The 14,983-nt window shown below is 41.5% G+C and overlaps 1 protein-coding gene across 5 annotated transcripts in view; it reads left to right on the top strand.

Moving 5' to 3' along the window:
* PDE1C (phosphodiesterase 1C) overlaps positions 1-14,983 on the top strand; it is a 1,560,705-nt gene that overhangs the window by 1,239,761 nt on the left and 305,961 nt on the right. For all 5 annotated transcript variants that reach the window (XM_069730297.1, XM_069730300.1, XM_069730298.1 and 2 more), the window contains one exon: positions 7,053-7,153. In XM_069730297.1, the coding sequence (XP_069586398.1) occupies positions 7,053-7,153 (101 nt within the window). The remainder of the gene's footprint in view (positions 1-7,052; positions 7,154-14,983) is intronic.

Consider the following 14,983-nt stretch of genomic DNA (forward strand, 5'->3'; position numbering starts at 1 on the left):
GCTGAGAGGACGTGACGCCCGAGGAGGTAAGTGGAAAACAACCGCCCCCTCAGCATCCAAACCAATCAAGCTGAAACAGTGACAGGTGCAAAATAAAATTACAATTACATACATTTAAAAACATTGATGATCAAATATCTAAGGAGAGTAGAGCAAAACCCCATCACTAATAACAAAGTCGCAAGCATGTGCATACAAATCTGGAAAAATGGAGGTCTCTTACAACAATAATAGAATTGCATCTCTCCCTTTTATATCTCGACTGGACAAATAAATCCCGAGAAACATGAGATATGCACAAACCACTGGCTAGGTACACATAAATAATCATTTGTTCTATCAGATACAAAAATGTGGCGATTACAGAAAAAACCTTTTTCGGATTATCATAAGAACTATCATAATACTATGGGGATGTCCTTTACCTATATCTTTGGGGGTCAAAAATTGCATTTTTTAGACATTGCGATTGACATTCAGGAGGAGAGGTTATGCACGTCTATACTTCGTAAACCCACTGCTGTCAACTCGCTCCTACATTTCAATAGCTTTCACCCTCCTTATATTAAGAGATCACTACCATACAGTGAACTATTGAGATCTAGAAGGGTTAACAATACTCACAAGGGGTTCGAAATCCAGTCCCTAGACATTTGTCAACGATTTCGAGATAGGGGTTATCCTGAAGATGTTATATTGAATGCGATGGAACAGGTGAGCTCTCAGACTCATCCAGGGCGTCCTAGTGCAGTATCTCAACAACGATTTACCTTTTGCTTTCAGTATGGCCCGATGGATAGGGAGATTAGATCCATAATTAGAAAGCATTGGCATGTGTTGGAGAGAGATAGGGACTTAGAAAAGAAAGCGGCAGGAGGACCCCTTATTTCCAATAGACGAGGTAGGAGAATAAGAGACACGCTAGTTCACAATCGGTTAGTGAAAGAGAAAACTACTTGGCTAGAACAAATAACCCCTAAAGGCAACTATCGATGTGGGCAAAGTCAATTTTCCCGGTTCCATATCCAGGATTCTGTCCTGAATATTGGCCCCTGTTCACATTTTGTTACACAATTCATCACGTGTTCTGTCCCTGCAAAAGATTCTACATTGGGAAGACTATAAGGAAATTGTATATATGCTTCAGGGAACACTATAAGTCCATACTTTCGGGAAAAGGGGTACCCAGGCTGATTCAACATGTAAGGGAATGCCATGATAGTAATCCAGATATATTAACTTTTGCGGGTATTGAGAGGGTTACATTACCCAAACAAGGAGGGGATTTACATAAATTGTTATTACAACGAGAGGCTAGATGGATTTTGAGAACACGGGCGTCAGGGCCCGCAGGTCTAAATGAGAAAATTGACATGTCTGTCATGTCTTAATATGAGGAGGGTGAAAGCTATTGAAATGCAGGAGCGAGTTGACAGCAGTGGGTTTACGAAATATAGACGTGCATAACCTCTCCTCCTGAATGTCAATCGCAATGTCTAAAAAATCCAATTTTTGACCCCCAAAGATATTTATGTGTACCTAGCCAGTGGTTTGTGCATATCTCGTGTTTCTCGGGATTTATTTGTCCAGTCGAGATATAAAAAGGAGAGATGCAATTCTATTATTGTTGTAAGAGACCTCCATTTTTCCAGATTTGTATGCACATGCTTGCAACTTTGTTATTATTGATGGGGTTTTGCTCTACTGTCCTTAGGTATTTGATCATCAATGTTTTTAAATGTATGTAATTGTAATTTTATTTTGCACCTGTCACTGTTTCAGCTTGATTGATTCTGACGCTGAGGGGGCGGTGGTTTTCCACTTACCTCCTCGGGCGTCACGTCCTCTCAGCATGGACCCGTAGAAGCGCCGGTGTTGGCGTGAAACAGCCGTTGTCCCTTCCCTGCTCACCTCCTTCCTTGTCCTACTCCCCCGTGCTGTGAAGACACTTGTATATATGCTACAATAAAAACGAATCCCTACCACAGGCTCGGTGAGTGTTGCCGCGTATTGTTCTCTTGTTACTACAGGTTTTCTCTCTGTTTTCATACGCGAGCACCTCCCGAGTACGGCAGTTTTTCCAGTGTTTAAAAGCCTATTACACACCGGGTTCCAGTATGGGCTGTGCTGCTTGACTTTTCCTTTTTTTGGTTACATTTGCTACTAGATTAGTGATAGGACTCGCAAGCATGAGGACCCTTGATGTTAAGTTGTGAGCTTGCATATCTTGGCCATTAATTGGTAGGTTGTGAGTGGCTGTCTATTTGGTATTTTGCACCTGTGTTGCCAACATCTTTGCTACATGGGCTGGCTGGATTTTCAGTCCTCTTTTTTGACATCTTAAAAATAGATTTGTTTAAATTGGCCCTTAAAGATTTGGATACACTGCTGAATGTCTATATTTTATCCTAAGGTTTATTTCCATAACTACTGTATATACTCAAAACGACTTATTGTCATATTAGACTGGAAAGAGATATAACTTTCCAGACAATATCTTATAAGGCATGTTCATAGTAAGCAGTACCAATTATTACTGTAGATTAGGCAGGCAGCGTCTACCATCCTAATGAAATTCATGTGAGATTAGTACTTCTTAATTAAATGTGCATAAACCCCGGGGACCGAAAGCCAGTCTGTAAGAATTGCTCCACTTTGGAAACACTCAGGAGGCTTCTGTATATGCATCCATAATCTAGAAAGTTCAACAGTGTAAACATCCATTTAACAAATTCTCACTATTTTGAAGTTAAGTGTTTTATAATGATCAAGACAAATCGCTATTTAGATAATACATTATCAAATACTCCTGGAAAAGCATTCATAATAGATCATATTGTGATTTATCAATTAGTCATCAAATTATTTTATGGAGCCAACAGAATAATGAATTATGAGGAAAATTTGTTATAATGCAACAACGCAGCTTATCGTGTTGTGCGCAGTGTGTGAACAAATCATGTAATTGAAAAACTGGTGTGTATTGTGTGTCAATATCTAACAGCATTTCATTTGCAGCATATGTCTTCATTGACAAATATGTGGCCGGTTTTTTGGTTTTATTTTTTTTAAACCGCTAAATATGTATAGACCAAGGCTACCAGACAAAAAAAAAAGGCAATGTATGCTTGCAAAGCGAGGATTTGGACACCACAGATACATCAGGCGTCTGACGGAGATAACAGCTAGGCCACATAATGAAACTGTTTTTTGGTTTTAAATTTTTTTAACTGCTCACGCATTGTATCCTATAGATCTGACTTGTATGCTATGTGCTCCACATAATATGATGCTATGAGTCATTAAAGGGACAGTCAGCATATGATTACTGTTCAAGCCAAGTCCCGCCGATCAGTGTTTCATGGCAGGGCCAATCATTTACAAACACCTTCCCACCTGGTTGGTTTCCATTTATAATCTATCTAAAAAAAAGGTTAAAAATGGTGAACCAACAGGAGGCACCACACCACAGAATTAACGAAGCAGAAGATAGAAAGACATATATGCATGTTTTTCTCAATATCTGACATGAAATCAGAATAAATCCTGACATGAAATCAGGTAATCCTAATTTCTTATTTTAGGTCAATTAGGAATACCATAATTATTATTATTTGCCAAATGCCAGAATAATGAGAGAGAGAGAGAGAGCGAGAGAATGTTTTAAGGCATTTTTATTACTTACTGCAAAGTCAAAACTTTGCATACACTAAGATTACTATGTCTTTAAACAATTCTGGACTGGCCATATGATGATGTCATGTGTTTGGAAGCTTCTGATTTGCTGGCAACATCTGAGTTAAATAGATTCAAACCTGTGGATGTAATTTAATGCAGGAAAGAGAAGGAGATCCAGCTCAACGAAATAGTGAAAAATCCATAATTTATTTCACCTAAAATATAGTGAAAGGACAAAACATCAGCATAGAAAAAAATTAAAACCAAGGTCAACGCGTTTCCGGTGACTAAGCACCCTTAATCATGATTAAGGGTGCTTAGTCACCGGAAACGCGTTGACCTTGGTTTTAATTTTTTTCTATGCTGATGTTTTGTCCTTTCACTATATTTTAAGTGAAATAAATAATGGATTTTTCACTATTTCGTTGAGCTGGATCTCCTTCTCTTTCCTGTTCGTCCACGCCCTGACACAGCGGTTCCGTGCTCCGAGCTCTTGGGAATGTCGGTATGGTGAGCTGGATTTTGTTTTTTCCTGTAATTTAATGCACACATGAAATATACTTCTTATTTGTGTAGCATCATAAGAAAGTCTCAAGAAATCAGCCAATATATCAAGAAGAGAATTGTGGACTTGCTCAAGTCTGACTCATCCTTGGGTACAATTTCAAGATACCTGAAGGTGCCCCAATCATCTGTACAAACACTTATACACAAGTACAAACAACATGGGAATGTCCAGCCATCACACGGCTCAGCTCAGGAAGGACACGGGTTCTGTGTCCCAGAAATGAATGTACTTTGATCCGACATGTGAATATCAACCCATGAACAAAAGCAAAAGACCTTGTGAAGATGATGGCAGAAGCTGGTAAGATTGTGTCAATATCCACAGTGAAGCGACTACTGTATCAACATGGGCTGAAAGGCCACTCTGCCAGGAAGAAGCCATTACTCCAAAAGAAGCATAAAAAACAGATTTATGTTTGCAAAGGCATACAGAAACAAAGACTTTCATTTTTGGAGACATGGCCTGTTTTCTGATGAAGCTAAATTGGAACTTTTTGGGCACAATGACCATCGTTACGTTTGGAGGAAAAAAGGGAGAAGCTTGGATGCATAAGAACACCATCCCAACTGTGAAACACAGGGGTGGCAGCATCAGGTTGTAAGATTGTTTTTCTGCAGGAGGGACTGGTGCACTTCACAAAATAGATGGCATCATGAGAAAAGCAGATTGTGTGGAAATACTGAAGCAACATCTCAAGACATCAGCCAGGAAGTTAAAGATTGGATGGAAATGGGTCTTCCAAGTGGATAATGACCGGAAGCATACTGTCAAAATAGTAACAAAGTGGCTTAAGTATAACAAAGTCAATCTTTTAGAGTGGCAATGACAAATCCCTGATCTCATTCCTGTTGAAAATTTATGGGCAAAGCAGAGAAGGTAGGTGCGAGCAAGGCGACCTACAAACTTGGATCAGTTACACCAGTTTTGTCAGGAGGAATGGAACCAAATTCCAAACAATAATTGTGAGAAGCTTGTGGAAGGTTTATTCTGATTTCATGTCAGATATTGAGAAAAACATACATATGTGGCTTTTTATATAGTGTATGTAAACTTCTGATTCCTACTGTATGTTCAAGACTCAATAAGTAATGATACTTCATGAGACAAAAATAATAGGCACAAAATTTGATTTCATATAACGTCCTTATACTGTAGAGCATAGTAAAGGAAGGCTGACACTGTATATAAAGATATTGTGAATCAATGTATTTTCAAAATATGAATAGCATATTAAAGGGTTTGTCTAGTCTAAAATGAAAAGTATGATGTCATACTGTGTGACTTCTGGCTAGTCAATCTTCCCAGCAGACACACAGTGCATGGCGAGGATTTGCTGTTGTCTGCCCCAGGAACGGCAGTCGAGTATGACCCATCTAGTTGGTGCATCCATCCAGTGTTCTGTTTTTTCCATTACATTTTATTTTTCTTGAGAATTTGCATAATTGTTTGCTGCATTTTTAATGCAATTTTTAAGCCGTGTTTTACAGTACCAGCAAAGCCTATGACATTTCAGAAATCTCATGCAAACACATTGTTTTTATTTTCCTGAATGATCTGGAAAACTGCTGCTCTTGAAAACTGCAGCATGTTACTCCTTTCAATGTTTTTTTCAGCACATCTGCAAAGTTTTTTCATCCATAGGAAAGAGTGAGTAAGGCTACGTTCACACTAGCGTTATGCTAGTGTGCGTCGGGTTAGCGTCGGGCGACGCAGCGGCGACGCACGCGTCATGCGCCCCTATATTTAACATGGGGGACGCATGCGTTTTTGTTTGTTGCGTTGTGCGACGCATGCGTCTTTTTTGCCGCAAGCGTCGGACCAAGAAAACGCAACAAGTTGCATTTTTCTTGCGTCCGATTTTTGGCAAAAAACGATGCATGCGTCGCAAAACGCAGCATTTTTGCGTGCGTTTTGCCGCGTTTTTGCGTGCGTTGTGCGTTGCGTCGCCGACGCAGCGGCGCACAACGCTAGTGTGAACGTAGCCTAAGTGCAAAAATGGAGCAAAAAACTCAGGTATCAGTTTTTGCTGCAAAAACCTAAGGAAGTTAAATCATGGTTTTTTTTGGGCCACTAAACTTTATCGTCATGCACAAAAGACAGTAAAAACGCATCAATAAGAGTACAGCTATAAAAACACAGCAAAAAACACAATAAATACTGAGCAAAACCTGCTTTTTGTAAGCAGCTTTAACACAGATTAAAATTTGCATTAGAAAATGCAGCAAAACTGCAATGTGTGAACATAGCCTAGCAGTTCAAGCAGAAATTCAAAATCATGCCCACTGCATGTTTAAAGATGCAGTGTAGCTGTGCATTTTCTGATGTATTATTTCTCCAAAATCTTCTATTCGAAGACTTAAAGATGCTTAAAATCGCAATTGTGTTTTAATTGAAGATTTACAATTTTTTGTATAGTAAAAAAAAAATACAGTGTGTCAAATATTCACCAAAAATGGATTAGAAATTGCTATAAAAATGCAATAGAGCTCAGAACATGTGCAAAAAGGCAGCATTGCTGCAAATGGAAACATTACTTTCAAGTTATCCAAGCAAGCACTCATGGAGCCTTCTACTACAAAATTTTGTCATACTCAGATCAGCTCCAAGTTATTTCCTACGTTTTTATTTGGTCATATCAATAGTAAAAATGTAACTAGTAATTTTTTTTTACATATAATTATATTATATATTGAATGTGTATGAGTAACATTTGAATTTTCCACTGTATACTGGTTATCTGGATATATATTAATAACTATCATCAGTATTTTACCATGAATTTCACCTATCTCTTATTGCATTTTAGCATTGGCTTACAGAACTGGAAATATTTGCCATGATTTTTGCTGCTGCGGTCCATGATTATGAGCACACAGGCACTACAAACAACTTCCACATCCAAACAAGGTACAGAAATACTGTTTTTTTTATCTTCTCCTATACATTTTCTACTCTTCTTTTCCAATCTATATTACCTGTATGCCAATAGTAAGTATGTAGAGATTTTTATGTTCTCATCCATAATTCTATTTTAAGACATAATGTGAAGTTGCTTTAGCTGAAACACATTGACTTTTCTTCCAGACTATTCAGCACCTTACAACTATAGATTAGACAGTTTGTTTCAAAACTTTTCTCACATAGCTTTACTTCTCTTCTTTCAAATTACAAACTGGCATAGCTACACTGCTATGTTTCTGGATTTTTTTTTTTACCTTCCAACATACCCTCTTGTGTCATACAGCCATGGCCGAAAATGTTGGAACCATTGAAATTGTTCCAGAAAAAATTAAGAGTTTCTCCTAGAAAATTATTCCAATTAGCTGCAACTGTGTACCTCATGTGTAAAATAAAAAAATAAAAAAAAATTGTTGTGGGTCCCTGTGCAATTTTCATAACCAGCAGAGGGAAAGCCCATGGCTGGGGACTAATGCTAATAATCTGGGACAAGGGTCAATACCCCGTAAGGTTCCCAGACTATTAATAACAGCTCACAGCTTTTTGATTAGCCTCTCCTGGTCAATTTACGGGAATCCCAGAAAAAAATGATGTAGGGTCCCCTCATAAATTCAAACCAGGAAAGGCTAAACAGACACCTGTGGGTTAATATTTATAGCCTGGGAAGGTTTAAGAGATATCCCCCCCCCCCAGGCTAACAACATCAGCCCTCAGCCACAACAGAATTGGCACATCCTTAAGATGCTCCAAATCTGGTGCTTATCCTCACGCTCTCTACTTGCCCTGTGTAACGCTAATGACACATGGATGTCATCCGTGTGTCATCAGTGTGCAGGTGTGTGGCATGCATTTGTCTGTGCTGTACAAAAAACCTGACATGTCTGCGGGTTTTTTACACAGACGCATGGTCCATGTGAAAAACCTGACATTTGCGTAGCACCATTGCTTACAATGATTGTGCGTATCTCTGTGTTTGCGGTCCTTAAGAAGCGTACCACAAAAAACAAGCCACCATTCAGCTCCATCAGCAGAAAAATTAAAAAGTTATAGGTCTCGGAATAAAGTGATGCAAAAATAATTACTTTTTCTATATAATAGTTTTTATTGTGTAAAAGCGCCAAAACGTGTAAAACTATATAAATGAGGTACACTGTAACGAATAAAACGGCCTAACTGCCTTATCAATTTTATCACACATGGAACAGCATAACCCCCCCCAAAAAAAATCCCGAATTGCTGTCTTGTGCACTCTGCCTTACAAAAATCATAATAGAATGCGATTAAAAAATGTCATGTGACTGAAAATGGTGCCAATAAAAACATCAACTTGTCCCACAAAAAAACAAGCCCTCACATGACCCGGTAGGGCAAAATATGGAAAATTTATAGCTCTGAAAATGTGGTAATGCAAAAACTATTGTAGTGGAACCTTCACTAGGGGGAGCTTGTGAGGGAAGAGAGGTTAAGCACTAAGCATAGCAACACATAGCAACAGCACAGCCAAACAGAGAATGCAGCAGCAGAGACAGATAACAAGAGACGGGGTCAGAGACAAGCCAGGGTCATACACATGAATACAAGTCAACGGCAAGATGATCACCAAGGAACAAGGGTCGGAGGCTCTAAACTGGAAGCTTGCGCTATCAATAACACTGGTCAGCAGGCTGTGATGGACTGAAATAGCCCAGCTAGCTCAAGAATGAGGCCGAGGGAATTAACCCCTGCATGACCAGTCCCGAGAGAGGAAAGCAGAAAATATCTATTTCTGGACTGGACCATGACAGTACACCCCTGTCAATGGGGGGCCACAGGACCCCCAGGCTTCCCTGGATGATGAGCGTGAAAGGCCTGGACCAACCGATCAGCATGGAACGACCGTACCCTTTTCAATTGACCAAGTACTGAAGTGAATGGCGGAGCATACGAGAATCCACCACCTATTCCACCTCGTACTCGGTCTGGCCATCTACCACAACAGGCTGTGAGTGTGAGGGAGACTCACCAGAGGAGGGCACCGATGGCTTCAGAAGTGCCTTATGGAACACATTGGGGATCCGCAACGATGGAGACAAACACTGGTGAAAGGCCACAGGATTAATCACCTCTAAAATTTCACACGGACCAATAAACTTGGGACCCAACTTAGCAGAGGGAATTCTCAGCCTTATATTTTTGGTGGATAACATACCTTATCCCCCACCTGATAAGCCGGCCCCACAGAACGTCGTTTATCCACAAAAAATTTATATTTGACCTGAGTCTCCCCAATGTTTCTCTGAACCTCCCTCCAGACCTCCCCCAACTGCAGAAAGGCCGAATCAGCCCCTGGACACCCCAAATCCAGCCAGGAAAACTCACCAAAGTGAGGGTGAAACCCATAGTTGCAGAAGAATGGAGAAGTACCAGTGGACTGATTGACACTATTATTGAAAGTGAATTCTGCTATAGGTATTGCAGAGCACCAATCATTTTGCCTAGATGTGACAAGACACCGTAAAATCTGCTCCAAAGACTGATTGGTCCTTTCAGTCTGACTGTTGGTCTCAGGATGATAGGCCGATGAAAAGGTCACACTGATGCCCAGCCTTTTACAAAAAGCCCTCCAGAATTTTGCCACGAATTGTACCCCTCTATCAGACACCACACTGACAGGCACACCATGCAACCAGATCACATGCTCAATGAATAGTTTAGATAAAGTCTCAGCATTAGGGAGGCCCGTTAATGGTACAAAATGTGCTTGTTTACTGAACCTATCAACAACTATCCAGATCACAGTTTTGCTATTAGAGGGGGGAAGATCAGTGATAAAATCCATGGACAGATGAGTCCATGGTCTATCCGGAATTGGCAGTGGCACCAATTCCCCAGCCGGCCGGTTGCGGGAGGTTTTTGGCGGGCACAAGTCTCACAGGATGGCACAAACACAATGATGTCAGAAGTCAACGAGGGCCACCAAAACAGCCTAATGATAGCTTTACGAGTTGCCGAGATTCCAGGATGCCCAATCAGAGCAGAGTCATGGAACTCCCAAAGCACCCTTAACTGATACTGGACAGGCACAAAGAGCTTATTTTCAGGTATGGATGACGGAGCTAGAGATTGAGCCTCACGAATCTCCTGTTCCAATCTCAGGAACACCACAACCACCACCACCCCATGCTGAAGAATGGAGGAAGGAGGCTCAGGAGGTGATACTAGATCTAGGCTGCGAGACAAGGCATCTGTCTTCACATTCTTGGACCCTGGTCTGAAAGTGATGGAAAACTGAAATCAGGGAAAAAAAGTGACCACCTTGCCTGTCTCGGAGTTAAACGTTTGGTGGACTCGATGTAAGACAGGTTCTTGTGATCAGTAATGACAGTGATACAATGGACCGCCCCCTCCAAAAAATGCCTCCATTCTTCAAATGCCGATTTAATGGCCAATAACTCCTGGTTACTCACATCATAAATTTTCTTGAAATGAAGGCGCACGAAGATGACTCATGTGACTTAGTCTATCAGAGGAATATATGAGTATATCATCAAGATAAACTACCACAAGGCATCCAATAAAGTCAGAAAAAACATGGTTAATGAAATTCTGGAATACTGCTGGTGCGTTAGTCAAACCGAACGGCATGACCAAATTTTCAAACAGACCCTCAGAGGTGAGAAACGCAGTTTTCCACTCACCCTCCTCCCACATTCGGATGAGATTGTATGCTCCCCTGAGGTCCAACTTAGAAAACCACCTGGATCCCAACAATTGATTGTGCAAATCAGGTATAAGTGGGAGAGGATAAGTGTTTCTCACTGTGATCTTATTCAGTTCTCGAAAATCGAGGCATGGGTGTAAACCACCATCTTTTTTTTTTTTACAAAAAAGAACCCCGCCACCACGAGAGAGACAGATGGCTGAATATGCCCTTTATGGAGACTTTCAGAGATATACTCCTTCATAGCAGCCCGCTCAGGGCCGGAGAGATTGTACAGGTGGGCTTTGGGCAATTTGGCACTGGGAACAAGATCAATGGCACAATCGAATGGGCGGTGTTGTGGTAGATCCGCAGCCTGCTTTTCAGAGAACACATCCTCAAAGTCCTATAGGGTACTACGGAATACCCTCCAGACTGACGGATGACACAGACACAGTAGCAAGACAATTTTCAGAACAACTAGGTCCCCATTTACCAATATCCCGGGACCCCCAGTCAATAACCGGGTTATGCCGTTGCAACCAGGGAAACCCCAACACCAGGCCAACAGGGAGGTTATCCAAAACAAAGCATGACATGCTCTCCTGGTGCAGGGCCCCCACCCCGAGGGCGAATTCTTTTAGAAATGAAATGGAGACCATCCTTTGTGAGAGTTGTAGAGTCAATAACCACAAATTTTTAAGGGAGTCTCCAACCTAACTGTCTCTAATCTACAGCGGGCCACCAGCTTAGAGTCAATCAGGTTCAGGGATGACCCACAGTCTACAAAAGCCGAAGTATGCACAAAGCCGTTCTCAACACCAAGTTCCACCTTTAACAGTATCTTTGCAAGTGAAGAAAAAGGTACCTGAGATTCTGAGTGACCTCCACAATGATCACCCAGACTCAGCCGATTGTTAGACGGTGGACAGGAGGGGCAGTCCTTTTTCCAATGTCCGGGATCTCCGCAGTTTAAAAACAGCTTTTCACCACACTGCAATTTCCTCTCTTTCTCCTGGAGGTTGGTGGCTCCCACCTTCATAGGTTCAGACGGAAGCAAAACATCAGGGTTAGCAGGGAACAATGGAATCCCTCGTTGTGTAACACCTCTCTCCCGTAGCCTCCGATCACTACCGATAGCCTGAGTCATAGCCTCCTCCAAAGAGCTGGGAGGTGGATGGAGTGCCAGAGCATCCTTCAAGCAATCTGACAGTCCCTTTCTGAATAGACATCTCAGTGCGGAGTCATCCAAAGACACCTCAGTGGACCATCTATGGAACTCAGAACTATACCATTCGGCTTCCCATGAACCAGACCCATCATGGTGTCCTCTGCCACCCTAACACGGTTAGTTCGTCAAAGATAAGTCCTAGGGCCTCAAAGATCTACCGTCCTCCATTCAGGGGCAGTAGGGGGCAGAGAGAAAGCCCAGGATTGGGGAACCTCCCTAAGTAAGGAGATAATAATCCCTACCCGCTGAGTCTCATCCCCAGAAGATCGAGGTCTAAGAAAAAAACATAATTTACAACTCTCCTTGAATATATGAAATTTATATTTTTCGCCAGAAAACGTGTCTGGAAGTTTAACCGAAGGTTCCAGAGAGTACAAAAGAACATCCACAGAGTCATCAGGTAGACTAACAATATGAGAGTTGTTTCCCTGCATTGTCTTAACAGTCTCAGTCAGTTTTTTCTGTAAGTATGAAACGTGACAAGGAACTGATGTTTCACAGAAAAATATCTCACCATCTGCGTCAAACTGGACACTTGATCCGTGAAGTTATGCAGCGGATCCATGACCAGAGAAAAAAAAATGCAAAATTCCATTTAATTGTAAGGTTAGTGATGATGTAATGAAAACTCCACCAGAGGGAGCTGGTGAGGGAAGAGAGGTTAAACACTAAGTGTAGTAACACATAGCAACAACACAGGTGTCACAGGTAATGAGAGAGTGGTCAGACGAACTGAGTCAGAAATGATCAAGAACAGAAGTACAAGTAGGAGCCCAATACACATAGTTAAAATATTAAGCTGAGGGTCAAACAACCAAACATGAGCGTGGGATCAGAAAACATGAGACGGAAGACGTGGTCGGGGTACAAGCCAGAGAAACAAAAAGCCAGACAGAGAACGTAGCAGCAGAGACGGATGCCAAGAGACGGGGTCAGAGACAAGCCGGGGTCATACACAAGCCGGGGTCATACACGTGAATACAAGTCAAAGGCAGGAGATTAACCCCTGCATGACCAGTCCTGAGAGAGGAAAGCAGAAAATAAACTCTGGACTGGACCATGACAACTATGTTTTTCAATAAAAAAGTCTTCTAGTATATGACAGCAGCCAAACATAACAGATATGAATCTAGTATAGCTGTAATCGCACCGACCCGAAGAATAAAGTCACCTAATCACTTATACCGCACGAGGAACTGCATAAAATACGTGATTCAGACAGAATTTCTGGAGGAAGATTCCCTATAATGAGGCAGATGGAGGCACTATGGATGCCGTCTGACGTGTGATCCGGCGGTGTCCGTCTTTTTACGATTGCATAAAAGTGCAGTCGGCCACAGTTTGTGCACTTCTGAACAGAGGCCAGACGGAGTTCAGAGAAACTCATGCTGCCTCTTCCCGAATGGATCAAATTCTCTGCCCTCAATCCAAATGCCCCATTCCTTCGGAGCCCCAAAGTGTACCTAAACCCCATTTTCCATCTACGTCTGGCATTTCTGATGCAATGAGAGCCTGCCTAACTTACGGGTGCATGTCTTTAGTAACATGGGCTGGGCATAATTTACTGGTGACTGCAACATACTGGTCACTACAGTGTACTGGTCTACTACAATGGCAGTTTGCAATTTTCACTCAACAACAATCATTGCTGCTTGTTTCTGGAAAATACCCATGGAGTCAAATTCATCACAACACCTGTAGATAAAATCCCAAAGGGTATAGTTTCCAAAATGGGGTCATTTGAGGGGGGATTCTACTCTTCTAGCAGTTAGAGGCTTTGTATATTGAGTCTACAAACTTTTCTAAGAACATCTGCGCTCCAGGAGGCCAATAGAGCTCCGTTCCTCCCGAGTCTCTCTGTATGACTAAGTAGTAATGCAAACCACATGTGGAGTATTACCACTTTCAGTAGAAATTTTCAGACAAATTTTGGTGCCCTTTTTACCCACTTGTGTGAAAATTTTAAATCTGGGGCTTAAGCTAAATTTTGGTGGTAAATATGTAGTTATTTTTTCTTCACTGCCAAATGGTACAAAATTCTGTGACACACCCACGCTGTCAATATGATCACTGCACCCCTAGATGAATTCATTGAGAGGTGTAATTTGTAAAATTGGGTCACTTATGAGGGGGTCTGCTGTTCTGGCACCTCATGGGCTCTCCCAGTGGTCATGGCTCCGGCAAACCACAACTGTAAAATCTGGCCCTCCTTGCCTTCTGAGCTTTGCACTGTGCCTGAAAAAATATTTCCTAATTACATGTAGGGTATTGGGCACTCAGAAAAAAAATGGATCTCAGTTTGATGTAAAAAAAAGTCCTATTTGCCCTTACAAAAATTAAAAACTTGGGGCTAAAACAACATTTTAGTGGTAAAAATGTAATTTATTCCTTCTTCATCACTCAATGGTATAACATTTTGTGGGGAACATGTGGTGTCAATATGATCACTGCACCCCTATATGAATTAGTTGGGAATTTCTGTTGTTTGGTACCTTGGGCTCTACCAATGTGACATGGCACCCTCAAACTATTCCAGCAATATCTGAACTCCATTATGGAGCCTCTTCCCTTCTGAGCTTTGCACTGTGCTTCAAAAGTAGTGTTCCCCCACATATGGGGTATCAGAATACTCAGGAGAAATTGCACTACAAATTGCATGGTGCAATTTCTCCTGTTACCCTTATGAAAATACAAAACTTGGGGATAAAATAACATTTTTGTGAGGAAAATGTGATTTTATTATTTTCATGGCTCAATGTTCTAAACTTTTGATAAGCACCTGGGGGTTCAAAGTGCTCACCACACATCTAAATACATTCCATGAGGGGTCTAGTTGCCAAAATGGGGTAACTTGTGGGGGGTTTCTACT

Source organism: Ranitomeya imitator, chromosome 6, assembly GCF_032444005.1.
Source record: "Ranitomeya imitator isolate aRanImi1 chromosome 6, aRanImi1.pri, whole genome shotgun sequence".
NCBI lineage: Eukaryota > Metazoa > Chordata > Amphibia > Anura > Dendrobatidae > Ranitomeya > Ranitomeya imitator.